Below are 15,392 nucleotides of genomic sequence, written 5' to 3'. Positions count from 1 at the left end.
TTAATGTGAGTTAAGATTCGAACCTTCAACATGTTTGAAATATGCACGGATATCAAAAGTATTTTATGTTCATTATACAGTCAGAGGCAAAGCCAAGAGGCGATCGAATGCAATGCATATTTTTTTTAAAATACATTTAACATACCTTCAACAGGTAAAAAAAGCATTGGTTAGAGAAACGACGACCAATAATGCTCAAAATCCTCCATTGTCAAACCTTCAATAAGTTTGAAAGACTTAGCCTGTGTTTGGCAAGCAATGCTGCCTAGCGTTTATGCTAGGCCAATTTCGTAAAACATTTCTATTACTTTCTAGTATAAACGTTTGTTGCTTGTCAAACGATAATTTTCGAGTAGCAAAACCGAGGCACTTTTTAGAGTATTTTATGCTCTTTTGAGAATGCTTCAATTTTAAACAATTTTGATAACGTTTTGATTAATATTCCAATTATATCCTCAGTCTTTCATTGTTATCCACATTATATCTCTAAAAAGCTATTCTCTCTTCACCTTTCTTCTTCATTACCTTCCATATTTGTGACGTTCACGTCTGAAGCATCACCGGCCGTACAGTCATCGACGTCCAGCCAGTGCAAGCGAACCAGACCAAGGTAAAATCGTAGCAGGCGGAGCAACCATGGACTTGACTGGGCAACACATCCTCGCAAGGCGTGGTCTTGCCATCTGCGAAGTGCATATCCACAACTTGAATTACCTTGAACTCTCCATTTTCTGTAGAGGAGGCGATCTGGTCGAAGAGAATCCAAAGAGATCTAGGGAAGGAAAAAAATTACAATAAAATATATTAAACATATTAAATAATTTCCCTTTTCAATGTATTTAGAAATATTTTAATTAATTATATTACAAAAAAGTTTGTAAGTGAAGTATTTCCACTTATTAATAAATATTTTATTAAATATCTTTATTTCATAAATTAATTTTTTTACATATATATTTATATGCCTTTTGTTAGAACTAAAATGCATAATACCCTTACTACCAGTAAAAGTTTAATCAAACATTAGCAAGCATTCATGCGACATATCTGCTATTAAAATTGTCCAGCATTTCTACTATCACCATTTTTGCTAGCATATCTACTACTCTGAAAATTGTTTACCAAACTAGGCCGCTATGTTGCTACCAAACGATAATATTCTGGCACTAAGTCGGAGACAATTTTGTAGCATATTAGTGTCTTTTTGAAATGCTCCACAAGAGGACCATTTTACTAGATTATCTGTATTTTATAAATTAATTAATAATTTTTTTATTTTATAAATTAATTAATTATCTTAATTGAATAAAAAAGCAGTCTAGTACAGCTAGTTTTTTTTTTTTTTTTTGGTATGGCAAGCCTCGTATAGCTAGCTAGATGGCGAAGATATATACATACACACAGTGCTATAGCCTATATGTACGAGAGTTGTGTTGGTAACTTCAAGAATGAATTCGTAAGGAAATTTCGAGTTAGAATCGTGTTCATCTTCGTTTGTTCTTGTCTAAAATATCTAAATCATGTTATTTTGGTTAGAATCCACCTCATGTCATTTTTTTTTTAAAGAAATCTAAATCATGTTTGTTTTAGTCGTAACCCGTAGGATTAACATCTTAAATTATAACTCATATCATCCAAGAAATGCCAATTAATTAATCTCGTGCTATACATCCTAATTTAATCGATCCATTTTGCAATATGTACCTAACATTCTTATTTTTACTACATTTATTTATTTTTAAGCATGTTGTCTTCATGAGAGAAAAAAATTGCTCATGATAATCCATGCCCTCAATATATGTGTGTGAGTGGTTGTGGCTTGCTGTAAAAAAACGCTATAGTGAAAAGTTATGAATGTGTTAAATTCGGATTTACGAGTTGAACCATATTATTTTGGTCCCAAAATAAATAAATTGAACATGAAAATTATAAACCGTTGAATATAGACTTGAAACATTTTGTGTCTTCTCTTGTGATGAATTGACTATTATTTGATTAAAAAAAATATTATCCGACTCATAAACGCGATCAAAACACATTAATGATTTTAAAAAAATAAAATTAACTACCATATTTTTTATAAATTACACGAATTTAGATTAACATGTTATCCAAATCATTGGCTCGAGTCACTAATGTACCAGATATGTACATGAAATATTATACATAATTGCATTACAATTTTAGTATGTAACTTCTTATTTTCTTTATACTTCATATAGAAAGAAAAAAAAAAAAAAAAAGCAAGCAAAGGTACCACATATACCGTATATATAGTCTATTGTAAAAAGTTGATTAGTTTCACGTACAGTTTTAACTCTATAAAAGAAACCTAACTAGTAACTATATATATAGCTAATGTGCATATATATGCATGTAGTCCAACAGAAGCAAAGCAATTATCGTGTATTCAACAATATACTTGTAGGCCAACTTTGCACACTAGGCGTGTCCTTTATAATGTGCACGTACATGACTAGTCATGCTTTTTCTCTTGATGTGAAGAATAATAATGGACATTCTATTGACACTGTAGATTAAGATATATGATATGAGGGTGAAAATATGAGATTTTGTTTGTCTTGAAATTTTTTTTGTGACAACTACATTTTATAAGAGAAGAGCAGAGCACCTGTGATTAATTTCGAAAATTGCGCATGTAATTGAATTGTGATTGTGAATAGAATATTGGTTTTTTTTCATGTGAGTCCGAAGAGAGGAAGTTACTTTGAAGTTTCCTTGATCAAAAGTTGCATGGGATGGGACTGACTGTGTCAATTTTAGTCCATGTGCATATATACATATGTATATATGTTTCATCATATATAATGATGCCTTTCGACTATTTACTCCTATCAACATCATGAATTGAAAATTTTGGACTCACATATATGTTGCATTAATTAATGCCACACTATTGAACTTTATTTGTCTAGAATTTAAAGAGTTCCAAAATTAAAGTGTAAAAGTGGACTCTCGTGGCTCGTGTTCTTCAATAAGTTTCCAATTATAGTGATGAACAACTTGGTGGAAGTAATGAGCTAAAATATGAACCACAAAATCGCTCTACATGCTTTATCAATTTGCCTACGTCTACACATGACTAATGTTACTTCCACTACAGCATATTGGGTCTATTGTAGGGTTTAAACCGCCACTACTTTATATTATTGACAATTTTATAATTGTCGTTATACTTATTGTGACGTTTTTCTAACCGTTCGCCATAATATTATACAATGGTTTAAACCGTCGCTATTATGTTATTATTTGTCAGTCACTTTTCTTATTTCGCACACTAAGTGTGCCCTTATCATTTATTCATTATATATCCACACAAGCTTTTCTTGTTTTGTTTAACTCCATCATCCAATGAAAGAATACCAAAATCTAAAATAGTAAAAAAAAAATATATCAAATCATTATTAAACAAATATATATAACATGTTTCTAATAAAAAAATTAACATAAATCAAATTTAAAAAAAGGTATCCAACAATCTTCTAGATGTTATATATTTCTCCAAGCAAAAAGAGAATTAAGATTCTCAAACATCCAATCCTTATTTATGCTATGACCGCTAATGTGTACCGTTTGTCACTGTTTAGAGATGTCATTGGATCGGTAGCGGCTATTATGACAATGGTGTATTTTTAGTATGCTTCTCGAACGTGTAACCGAATAGCACATATATACTCTAACTAGGCGTTTCAAAGAAATTTAGTATTTTTGCATTTGGTTAATTGGAAGATAATACTTCATGCATTTCGTCCTTAATTATGGATAAACAATTTTCTTCTCATTTGATTTAATGAAATACAGGTTATAAAAAATGTTAATTAAATGGAACTAGCTAGTTCAACAAAACCCAAAAAAAAGAAGAAGACATACAAGTATATTCAAGATGATCTTTAGTGACTGATGAGAATATAAAAAGTTAGTGATCATGCAAATTATATAAAAAGAAGAGAGTGACTTTCCAGCTATATTTATATGTATTTACATGAATGAAAGGAATATGTGCAATGTCTATGTAGGTAATGGGGAATAAAGTTACAAAAGTAACAACATTTGAAAGCTACACCTCTCATTTTACTATTTATTTAATTTTCTTTTTTTTTTATGAGATAATTAATTTGCTTTTAAAATTTATTTTTGTTAAAAAAAATACTATAAATGTGACACAATAGATGGGATTGGAGAAGCATAGGATCACTTTATGACAATGAAAAATGTGAATGCCAACAAATTTCAGAAATGGTATGCTTTCAATTTCTATTAAATGCATTTGTTCTTTATCCATTAATATTTTTTGTTTGATAACGGGTGTCCTAAGAACATTGATCCTAAGGACATTGGTCCTATACTCCCATCACTGTCTTCCAAAGTACAAGCCCTAGGTGCATCCATTGATCTTTGATTGCCAAGCTCAACTAGTTCACCAAGCAAGAATGTGTTAACCTTCAACTACATTTTATTTTCTCTCTTTTCCGATCACTTGATACTTCAAATATTTAACCTTCTTAATTAATTATGAGCCTTCTCAGGTTTGTTAAATTCGATGAAGAGTTCATTGTAAACTTCTCTAAAGTGATGTTCATGTACGTCATTCGAATCATCATCACTTGAGCTAACCTCTTCACTTTGAAACTCCTAACGTACAAGAAATAAATGCAACAAATTAAGGTGTTGCATGTAGTTTACCAACGATTGAGGTGTTGTAGTTACCAACCTTTCTCCTCATTGGGCAAAGTCACCAAAGCAAGGGCTTTAGGCACCAGGCCGGCTCGGGATACCAATTTTTTTTATAAAATTTGTTACTACCCAAGTCATTAATCCAACGCAAAATCCACACTACACTACAAGTCCAACTAAAAATAAATCATTAGAGATCTTTTTTGGTAATGTGAAATCTATCCAGCTGTCCATTGGACAATTAGCTAGTAAACTCTGGACCACATGAAAGACCCCGCAATTCTCATGGACTAGTTAAGATCTGAACCAAGACCCAATGTGGGAAGATAATACAAGATGATATTCGCATAGATTGAGCTGAGCAAGGGGCGATCTCACAAATTACAATAAATGGAAACTCCCAAAGTCCCATGGGACTTTATCCATAGGGCACCATTTATTGCGTCACTTTGGATACCAAAGTTGCTAGGGTCGGCCCAAAACTTCCTTAGTCTCCATTGAACAAAATTATGAACTAGAAAGTTCAAGTTTTCTCCATAAAAACTATTGCAAGTTCACATCCAGTTCAATATCATAGTTAGTGGAGGGAGGGAGGGTGATTAAGCAGTTTAAGTTGGTGGGTGGATGGAATCAACGTATGAATGTGGGACGATTATGGCATTTAGTTACAACCACTTTATAACATATGGTTAAGTACACACTTCTATGGTTGATGGGTGGAAGGTGGCAGTACTAGTGTTGGATAGGAAGCTAGATTATGAATTGAGAGTACAGACAGAATTGAGAGTACAGACAGTGAATGATAGAGGAAGATGGAAGCGAATATGTGTTTTTGGTTATAGTTTTCAAAAACAATTTTATGTTTTTGAAAATTAAAATGTTTTTGAAAATTCGTTTAGGTGGATATTTTTAGAAATTATTTTGTAAAATTGAAAATCATTTTTGGTTTTTCAAAAACCAAAACTAGTATTTGATTTTTTGTAAAATTCATCCCTCTTTCCTCACTCCAAGTGCAGAACACCCTGTCAAATGAATTTTGTTTTCAAAATCTAAAATCAAGATCGATATTTGAAAACTAAAAACAAAATCTGTTTCCAAACATACAAGTGTTACTAATTATGGTATAGATGAAATAAGTGTCCCACTTGTGTGTACAGTGTACTACTTTTGGGTCAGTGACATACTGACATTTTCTGGGTTTGATGAAAATGTTCCTCAATCGGTCACTGACATTCTCTTTTGGGTCAGCGACAATTTTTTATCTTCGGTCATGATACGACCCTGAATTCATTTTCTATTGCAGGGCATGAAATATTTTCTCTTTCTTTCGATTTGATTAGGTGTTATTTGGGTTAATATAACATATCATCACCGAAAGATGAATCGTGTTTTATCTTCGTCAACGAATGTTCAAGAATTTCACTGTTTATTGTCAGCAATAGCTTAATTATTTTTGATGGATATTTTCTGATGGGGAGAAATGTATAGGTTTGCGTCAATTAGTTCGTCACACAAGATGATCATTGAACCTAACTTTCCCCCATTTTGTCCAAATGCCAGGTTAATAAACAAATGCCAAATTAGGATTAGTGCTTGGTCAATCATATCAAAAGACAAGTTGATGTGTTAACACAGGTTTTTATTCTATCATATATGTTCCTTTGTATTTCAAAAGGGAAAAACTGTTTATGAGCCTTTTGGTTCCTTCATCTTTTATAATTAGTTGACTTGATCACAGTCACAGAGCTTATTTTCAGGGAAAAACTGTTTATGAGCCTATTGGTTCCTTCATCTTTTATAATTAGTTGACTTGATCACAGTCACAGAGCTTATTTTCAAAACTTGTAGTCTCCATTATTTGAAAGTGAAAGCAAGTCTCACCAACCACCATAGTTTGATTAAAATAGGAGAATTTAGGATGAAATCACAATAGCACAACCCAAGAAGAAGAAAAGAGAAAAAAAAATTGCATCATTTTTCAAGCAAAGTCATAAACCCAGCAAATACAAGAACTCAGTGAGGAGATCACTCAAACTGGAGTGAGAAACACTACAATGCAGATTAAACCTCAACCATGGAAATATCACAAATAGTCTCAAGAGTTTATACATCTAAGAAACTGTGAAGAGAGAGCTCTGGAATCATGCTTTTTTTGCGGGATACTACAAACCGCGAATATGTAGTAACTCCTGAAGTATCAGCATAGCCTTGTGATTGTCTGCAATAAAATGCTGCCATAAGCAAAGAACAAGCATCACAACAAAAGCAAGTTCAGCATTGTAGAACAAACAACAAAAGAAGGTTTCTGAGCAATGGCAGATTGCCTTTCTGAAAGGGAAATTATGGAACTGAGAAGATGAAGTTGGACCAATAACAGTACCAAAATGCGTAGCTTCTATCAACAAGATGAAGGTGTTCTCCAAATCTGTCCTATGCATCTGTCATGAACAAATGAAACACAGTGATATCAAGATGTCTGCTTATCAAGGACAACAAAAACTTCAGTTGCCAAGAAAAGAAAAACACAGTCAATCTCTAAGTTAAACCACAGCTTTTCAGTATCTAGATCAAAACTGCATATCTAAAACTAATAGAATTGCATAGAAGAAGTTTCTGTTTATAAAGAATTACTACAGTAACAACAGAAAGTTCAGACCTCCATCAAAAATTTAATGGCATATGCTGCAAATTTAATTTTGAGGCATATTATATTAATGATGATCCTGAAAATTTTATTTTATTGGAATTTGGGGAAAACATGGAACTCTTATAAAAATTAAGACCATCATTACTTTACCATATACTAAAATATAATAATTGTTGATCAGATGCCTTTGAGGCCTGTAACGTTCAGTAATTTCTGTTGCTCTCAAATATTATGAAGGGAAAATCTATACTAACATGCCAAGTTGTAATCAAACACCACAAAAAACTTCCAGAAGTTTTGACCATCTCGTAATAGTTTCCTAGTAATGACCATATATTTTTTTTGAATGGAAAAAAGTTTTATTCAAGCACCAAGAGGGTGCAGCCCAAACAAGTTACAAGGAGGAGCTACTCAAATGATGAAAAATGTTCCCAGAAAAGGAAGAGCCCCAAAACCTAGGACAGTCAAACCAACTAGCTAAGAAAGAGTCTATGGAAGACTCTTTGTTGTTGAACACCCTGCTATTCCTTTCCAGCCATAGAATCCACATCACAGACATTGGAACCAGTTAAAGAAAACTCCTTTGCTGTTTGTCCCTGCCAGTAGCCTTCCATGCCAGAAGTTCCTTGTCCACTGAAGAGCTAAAAACCCAAGAAATGCCCAGCAACAGAAGAACATTTGCCCAGATTTTAGAAGACCAAGGACAGTGAGAGAAAAGATGGCTAAAGGACTCCAAATCTGCTTTACAAAGACAGTGTCTATTCACCAGAGAGAAGCCTCTCCTTTGCAAATTATCTAATGTTAGGATTCTACATTTCTATCCCAAACAACCTCCCAAGTCCCAACAGAAGAAAACACATTTAGGAGGAGCCTTAGACTTCCAAAGCCACTGCCAAGGGAATTGAGACCATATATTTTGACTCTTGACAGGTTACCTTCATTTCTCCATGAAGCAACTTAACCCATTATAGCAAGTTCTTTCATAACAGAGAGATTCTTACCCACAGACCATTTTCTTTACGAACATAATTGATTTAAAATGTTTGTTAATTTAGCATGTGGGAGAATTAGAACATTCGACCTATTTGAAATCCTAAGAAGTGGCTACCACTACGCCAAAAGTTCCCTCTTACCCACAAACCATAAGCCTCGCATCAATAGTGCCAGGATATGGTTGACATTTACAAGACAGAAATTGCAATTTACCGACATCTATTTCAAATATAGATATTTGTAGTACCTTTTATGATAATCGGATACCTCATAGATGGGAATTACTTCAATGATGTAGTAGTCAACTTCATTGAAGAACTTTTTACTGAAAATATATATTGGTTATCGAATTTTTAGACAACCTACTGATTTTTGAGACATGAAAGCTACCGAATTTTGCGATTGTTGTTGTTCACAGTGCCTTTATACAAGCTATGATTGATCAAAAAACTAACCTCCACTTTGACATCTTTGCTATCCTATTAATTGCAAATCCTCAATCTTGCATTATTTTGAACTACAAGAAACCCTAGCTCCATTTCTCCTCATGGATTAAATTATCAAGAGAAGTTACAGGACTAATAATTGAAAAACTTATGATTTCTAGCAGTCACAAATTAAATGGAAACTTATTTAACTCAGTTTGAATCGCAACTAACACCCATATTTCAATAGTCAACAAACCATATGCGTAGACTTTCACAGAGCAAAGTAACACTGCAAAAAATATATCATACTTGCATGTATATAGGGATTTGCATACACTAACCTTTGCGGTTCAATGCCGTATTCTCTGCTGCCGCTGGAGGAACTGGCCTGATCACGGTCTCCTCTTCTCCCTTTTCTTTCACAGACACCACGGCCTCTTCAACTGTCGGGCCACCGTCCTTATCATCGGGATACCTCACCACCACAACGGGACACACACAATGATGGACGCAGTAATCACTGACGCTTCCCAACTTCCCGTCACTGCCTCTCATAGCAGCTCCAAACCCTCGGCTCCCCATTATCACAGCGCTCAATCCAAGCCTCTCCACCTCCAAGCACAGCCTCTCCTTCATATCATGATCCTTAACGATGTAGATCTTGAAAGGTATCTGCGCCTCCTTCAAAGGCCTCGCGAGATCCGCAGCCTTGGAAGCAGTGAACGCGTCGAAATTCTCCAGGTCTTTCTGAGACAGAGAATTTTGTTTCCCGTCTTTGTCCGTATGTAATCCGCCGGAGGAAGTCTCTCTGTCATTCTTGGAAGGACTGGAGTGGGAGAGTGGGCCCCAGTCAGCACCGAAGAGGACGTTCGTGGCCGATACATGGAGGAGAATGACGGCGTCTCCTGGGCGGATATAGTGATCGACGGCCCAGCGGACAGCGTAGGCGGACTCGTCGGAGAGGTCGACGGCCACGCCAACCTTGCGGCGGGCCCCGGCAGTAGGGGTAGGGGTGGCGCCGGAGTGGTGGTGGTGGTGGTGGCGGGGAGATGAGGGATGGTGGATCTTGATGTTGGGGAGCAGGGGGTGATCGGAGTCCAGTGTATGTTGTTGAAGATTCATTGGAGCGAAGAGTAAAGATTCTGGGAATGCCGAAAGAAAGACGGAGCTAAATCTTGAAGAAATATTATGTTCAGTTGTTCACGTTGATCGAAAGAGACGATTTGGAACGGGCTTTCTTGGGCTGAGCATTATTCATTTTGGGTTCGATAGTAGCCCATAAAGTGTTTGTTCTTTTGATCGCAGACTCTCAGTCTAATGGTTCATAGAAAAAAGCCCAATGTTAAAACCATTTGTGGATTTGGACTGGACCAAATATAGGCCCAGTCAAGATTCTTTCGAACTAAGAAAACATGAGAAAAAGCCCATGATAATCATGCATGTACGACTACAAATTAATATATGTGCATCTTCTATTTTAATTAAGAACCGTCAAGATAAGTGTGAATGCGATTTTTGTATCCAGTATTGTCCGCTCCGAGATATCTCTGTGGGCTTTCCTACGCTCTTCTCTAGGGGTATCCATTCGGTTTTCGGTTCGGTTTTTAACCATAACCGAAATGTTCGAAGTGATTCGGTTATGATATTTTAGAATCCATAACCGAACCATTATGTTCGGACAACCATAACCGAAATAACCAAATTTTTCGGTTCGGATCGGATCGGATCGGTTTTCGATTTTTGAAGAAATGAAAAAGTATGAATAAATCTCAAATAAAGTGAGAAAATAGCCATGAAAGTGTCTCCCCACTTTCACTTTAGCAATAATCAGTTTTAATTTATATGAATTTTAAAATGATAAGGCCACCATGAGTTTCAACTAATCAATCTTAATTTATAATTTGTGTAATGATTAAGTTAATTGGTATCTAAATTTATTATTTGTTATGAAGATATAACCAGAGTTTTACAAATACTACTTTGCCTCCCATAGTCTCATCTCATATTTCAATATGTAACTTTTATATATATATATATATTTTAATTTAATATATATTTATATAATATATATTAATATTATTCGGTTATAACCATAACTATAACCAAAAAAACCATAATCTCAAAAATATCCAAACATTTACTAAAATCATAACCATATCCGAAAATCGAATAACCACGATTACGGATCGGTTTCTCGATTACGGATCGGTTGTGGACACCCCTACTCTTCTCATGAATTTATTCCTGTAAAATATCCCGTATGAGCCTATGAGGTAATGTAGTACTTCTAGCAACAGCTGCCACTGATCACTGATTGCACCATATATATATATATATATATATATATATATATATATATATATATATATATATATATATATATATATATAAATGAAATCACCAGTGTCGTTAAAGTACAAGCTATGTACTTGTAAGATCAATATATATATATATATATATATATAGATACAAAGACAAGAAAAGTATAAAGTATAGCTCTGCATCTAAAAGAAGAAATGCATGGATGCTCTCCCTATTGTTTCAGTGCTAAACAAACCCTATAACTGAAAACAAAAACCTCTCTCTCTATGTGCACCAAAAAAACTCTTCTATATATACAGTTCAATATATGTCGCTAATCAAGTAGTATATAGTTATATACAATGAAATTAAATCGTGATTAATATGCATTAATTGTTACTTAAGGCTTTAAAATTAAACAGTGAAGGAACCAACGCATTGTACTCTTAATCATATATTTTGACAAATTAAATGTGTAAACCACAATGCACCTTAACATCAACATGCATGATCAAATATTCTACTAGATTTCAATATAATTAACAATATATCATCACAAACAATAAGTTATTTTTTTTATGTGTCGAATATTTTAGAGAGAAAATTGTGATGGCATTCAAATCCCACAAGAGACCTAACCCAATTGAATAGGGTTTTAATTAATAATTAATTAGTGCCATAGATCACAGAAGAAATCAACACCGAACATAAAGTATTAAAAGCTTGAAAAAATTGATTAAAATTATTGAAGAAACCCACCTAACACAATCTAAGAGAGAAAAAAGAGAGAGATTACCAGAAGATCAAAGAAATTAATAAACTTCAATACTATGGTTTTTGGAAGATGAGTTTGATATTTAACAACAAAAGCTGTTTGTCTTCAATTATATAAGTAAACGAATGTAGAGCAACCACCAAATTAAAATTATGCCAAAACAAACAAGTTTTGTTTTTCTTGAAACTAAAATGAAAGCTTGAGAGATAAATCAATAGGATAAGAAGCATTATAAGAAACTGCTTCACCACCATGGTCAACCGAACTTGCAGCAGTAGAAGCAGCAGCTTCATTAATTGGAAATCTAGGCTGCAGTTCCTTGGATGGTGTAGCTTCAACACCTTTGATTCTTCGATTATTGATGTTGTTCTCCATACTCAATCCCAGAAATTCACCATCACTCATCGCTAAATTAGTCTCCGGATTGGTACACTTCTTCTGCACAAATATCAAAAACCTTGTCATAACTATACCTTTTTTTTTTGATAGAATGTCATAACTAACTATACATGTATGCATGATTATTATTTTTTTGAGTTTGGTGATATGGGCTTTTTTTCTAAAGAACATTAGTCTAATCAATTTTCTGCAATTCTTTTTTATATTCTAGGTAACCAAACAGAGAAAAAAATAAAAGAGGACACTTTTTTTTGGTACAACATATCGTTTGGATAGTTGAGTGAGCGTAAATGTCGAGCTGTCAAAACAGTCCGCACCACAATGGCGACAGGTAAGACTGGGTTGAAACTCATGTGAGAAAATACCCGAAAGTGAGACAAGCCCACGAAATCAGGATTTCACAAAAAAATATCTCGATTGATTGGTTTGAACTCTCAACCTACGGTGCTCTACACTAAAAGTCTAGAGAGATAACTAACTAGACTATCGTCACGTCATTGAAAAGGACTCACCAATGGGTATTAACTATTAAGATTTACCTTAAAGCAGCTGGCATTGTTACAGCAACAATCAAGCAGCAAAGACTGAGACTTAGATGACTGAGGAAAGTTTGGGATTGAAGAGAGCTCTTTTGAGGACTCCAATGCATGATGTTGATGATCATCATTAAACCTCATCCTCTCGGGAGCTCCACTTCCATACAGATCCACCAAACCCTGACCCAACCAAGACCCACCACTAATCATCGGCACTCCCAAAGCATAATTCCACAGCACCGGATACCCACCAAGTGGAACCATCTCCGCCGGAGATATGGTTTGATATTGAGTTTGATTGTCGGATTTGATAATCTCTGTCGTATTCTTCAACATCTCTTCGATCCTCAATCGCTCCAGTTGAGCGACACCCGGTCCTCTCTGTGGTGGCTTCTTTAGGTTCTTCCTGTTGGGCTTTTTAGCCCGACCCCGTATGGCTACTTTTGTGGGTCGTTGCGGTGGCGGTGATGGTGATGGTGAGGATTGGCCGTTCAGACATGGTGGACTCGCCATTGCAGTATGTGAGAGCTAGAGAGAGAGATTGGGAGTTAAAATCCTAGAGAGAGAAACGGAGTAGCCAGAGAAACAAAGAGAACGACCTTTCTGTGTATAAGAATTTTACTTTCGTTCAGGGACCTCTTTATTACCTTGTCTGTACAAAAGCAACGTATCCTTCTCAAATGGGGAGCCTAATTTTGAACAAAATTAACTTTCTTGATTAATTATATTATCAATGGAATGTGATTTAATTTCTTGTTAATTTTAGATTACCTTCTATGTACACATCCAAAAATATCCTTGGATTATCTTCTAAATTAGCTTATCCATTTAAGAAAATGTTCAACTATATATTTCCAATAGTGCCGGTTCATTGTAATCCAAGGTTCACAAATTCAAATTCACTATACCTAATTTTGTCAATGTCTCACGAACGACAAATTTTATTGACTATTCAACGATTGTAGATTCGGATATCTATAAATACTCTTCCACTCACATATTTAATTTTCTTACTTGTAGATGATCGAATCTTCCAATAGAAACAATCTCTTTGCAGAATTAGTTAATAATCACTACATTTATTTATTTTTTTCGGAAGTAAAGGAAAATCTAAACTCACTCACATTCTGCAGTACTATATCAATTTATGTTCTACCATCCGATTTGTTAGATAAAGAGGTAAATATTCTTACGCACTGCCCCACACTATATCGAGTTTATGATTAGGTAAATGTTTGGTGAAATAACCTACCTAGTTTTATATTGATCTCTCCCATTTTTTTCCTTCCCTAGTTAATATAATCGTGTGTGTATATATATATATACATAGATATATTTTTCGTGATGCAATAAGCATCTAGTTGTTAAGGTAAGAAAAAATAATATTAGGAGATTGAAATGTAACGGCTAAATGTTGAAAAAAGTGGATGTGGCATACCTATTTAACAGCAAATTCCAAAACTGTGTTAACAAACAAGACTCTTGATTCAAACAAATCTCTGAAACCTTTATCACACGAGGCAGAAACTATGACAACACTCGTCAAGGCGCAAACTTGCCAAACATAGGCCCGCCATTCCCAACCCAGTAACGAGGCCCGCAGGCGACTAAGTCCATGCACGGTCAAGCTCATCGGCGACCAAGCACAACCTCTCGATGGCCAACAGGTATGAACCGCCCTTTGCAGGTATAATCGCTCAACTAATTAGTTTTACTCATACTCGTACATACACATGGCTTTCCATCTTCAGTCGCCAAAACCTACCCTAGTGCCACTCTAATCATCAGATCCCACGATCTTTCTGCTCTGACTCACCCACCCTATGTTGACAGTCATCATAGGTTTTGTCAACTCTGATCCCAACCAATCAAACTCTGTACCTCGCATGCCAAAATAGACAGAACCTGCAACCACTACTTGACATGACATTGTCTGTTTTGGTACGATCTCTCCTTCAACCAATCACGTTAGGCCATGTCTCTTGACACATGCTTGTCGCCCAAAACCACCTTCCCATGACTGGGCTATAGCCTGCAAGGACGTGGCTTACGTAACCTTTTGGCCACCCAAGGCTTCACTATAAATAAACCCCTCTTTTCCTCAAAGAAGGGCATGACCTATCTCACTCACTCAAATAGCCTAAACACTTTCACCCAGCTTTCAACTAAGTTCCCTACATTTCTTCTTATCTCATACCTTGCATCTTACTTATTCGTTCACCTTGCCCGAGTTTACTTCCGATTACTAACTTGACCGTTAGAGTTTCTTTGGCAGACACCCTATCGGTAATCAGTTTTTCCCAACCTCAACCCTTCTTTGTTTCTCAAGATCGACTCTGGGTGGCTCACAACAAATTTTATTGACTATTCAACGATTGTAGCTTCAAGCAATTACAAGTACTCTTCCAATTATTGAATATTTAGCAGAATTAATGAATTGTTTGAGTTTTGCCATTGAAGCTTTAAAAGCTAGAGGCCAAGTTTGAAGCCAAAATAAAATAATATCCACTGTGTAATTCCATACTCGAAACTTAATATAATCAGGTTTACTTAATTAACCTTCAAGAGAGATTATGAATACGTTAATAAGTTACAGGAAGTTGGATTAGCTAACATAT

The 15,392-nt window shown here is 35.0% G+C and overlaps 1 protein-coding gene across 2 annotated transcripts; it reads right to left on the bottom strand.

Moving 5' to 3' along the window:
- Positions 1–6,642: 6,642 nt before the first annotated feature.
- Positions 6,643–9,952, bottom strand: LOC119988084 (universal stress protein PHOS32-like). Of its 2 annotated transcripts, none has more exons than XM_038832994.1 (3): positions 9,105–9,952; positions 7,076–7,133; positions 6,643–6,926 (listed from the first exon to the last, which is right to left on the bottom strand). In XM_038832994.1, exons 1-2 carry the CDS (start codon positions 9,883–9,885, stop codon positions 7,126–7,128), a joined length of 789 nt encoding a protein of 262 aa, XP_038688922.1. In that variant the 5' UTR covers positions 9,886–9,952; the 3' UTR covers positions 6,643–6,926; positions 7,076–7,125. The 2 variants fall into 2 exon arrangements, with proteins under 2 accessions (XP_038688922.1, XP_038688923.1); XM_038832995.1 differs by having other exon boundaries at positions 6,643–6,913; positions 9,105–9,951.
- Positions 9,953–15,392: the final 5,440 nt, after the last annotated feature.

This window comes from Tripterygium wilfordii, chromosome 21 (assembly GCF_013401445.1).
Source record: "Tripterygium wilfordii isolate XIE 37 chromosome 21, ASM1340144v1, whole genome shotgun sequence".
Classification (NCBI taxonomy): domain Eukaryota; kingdom Viridiplantae; phylum Streptophyta; class Magnoliopsida; order Celastrales; family Celastraceae; genus Tripterygium; species Tripterygium wilfordii.
The sequence above is the reverse complement of the archived record's forward strand: the minus strand, read 5'-3'. Positions and strand labels throughout refer to the sequence as shown.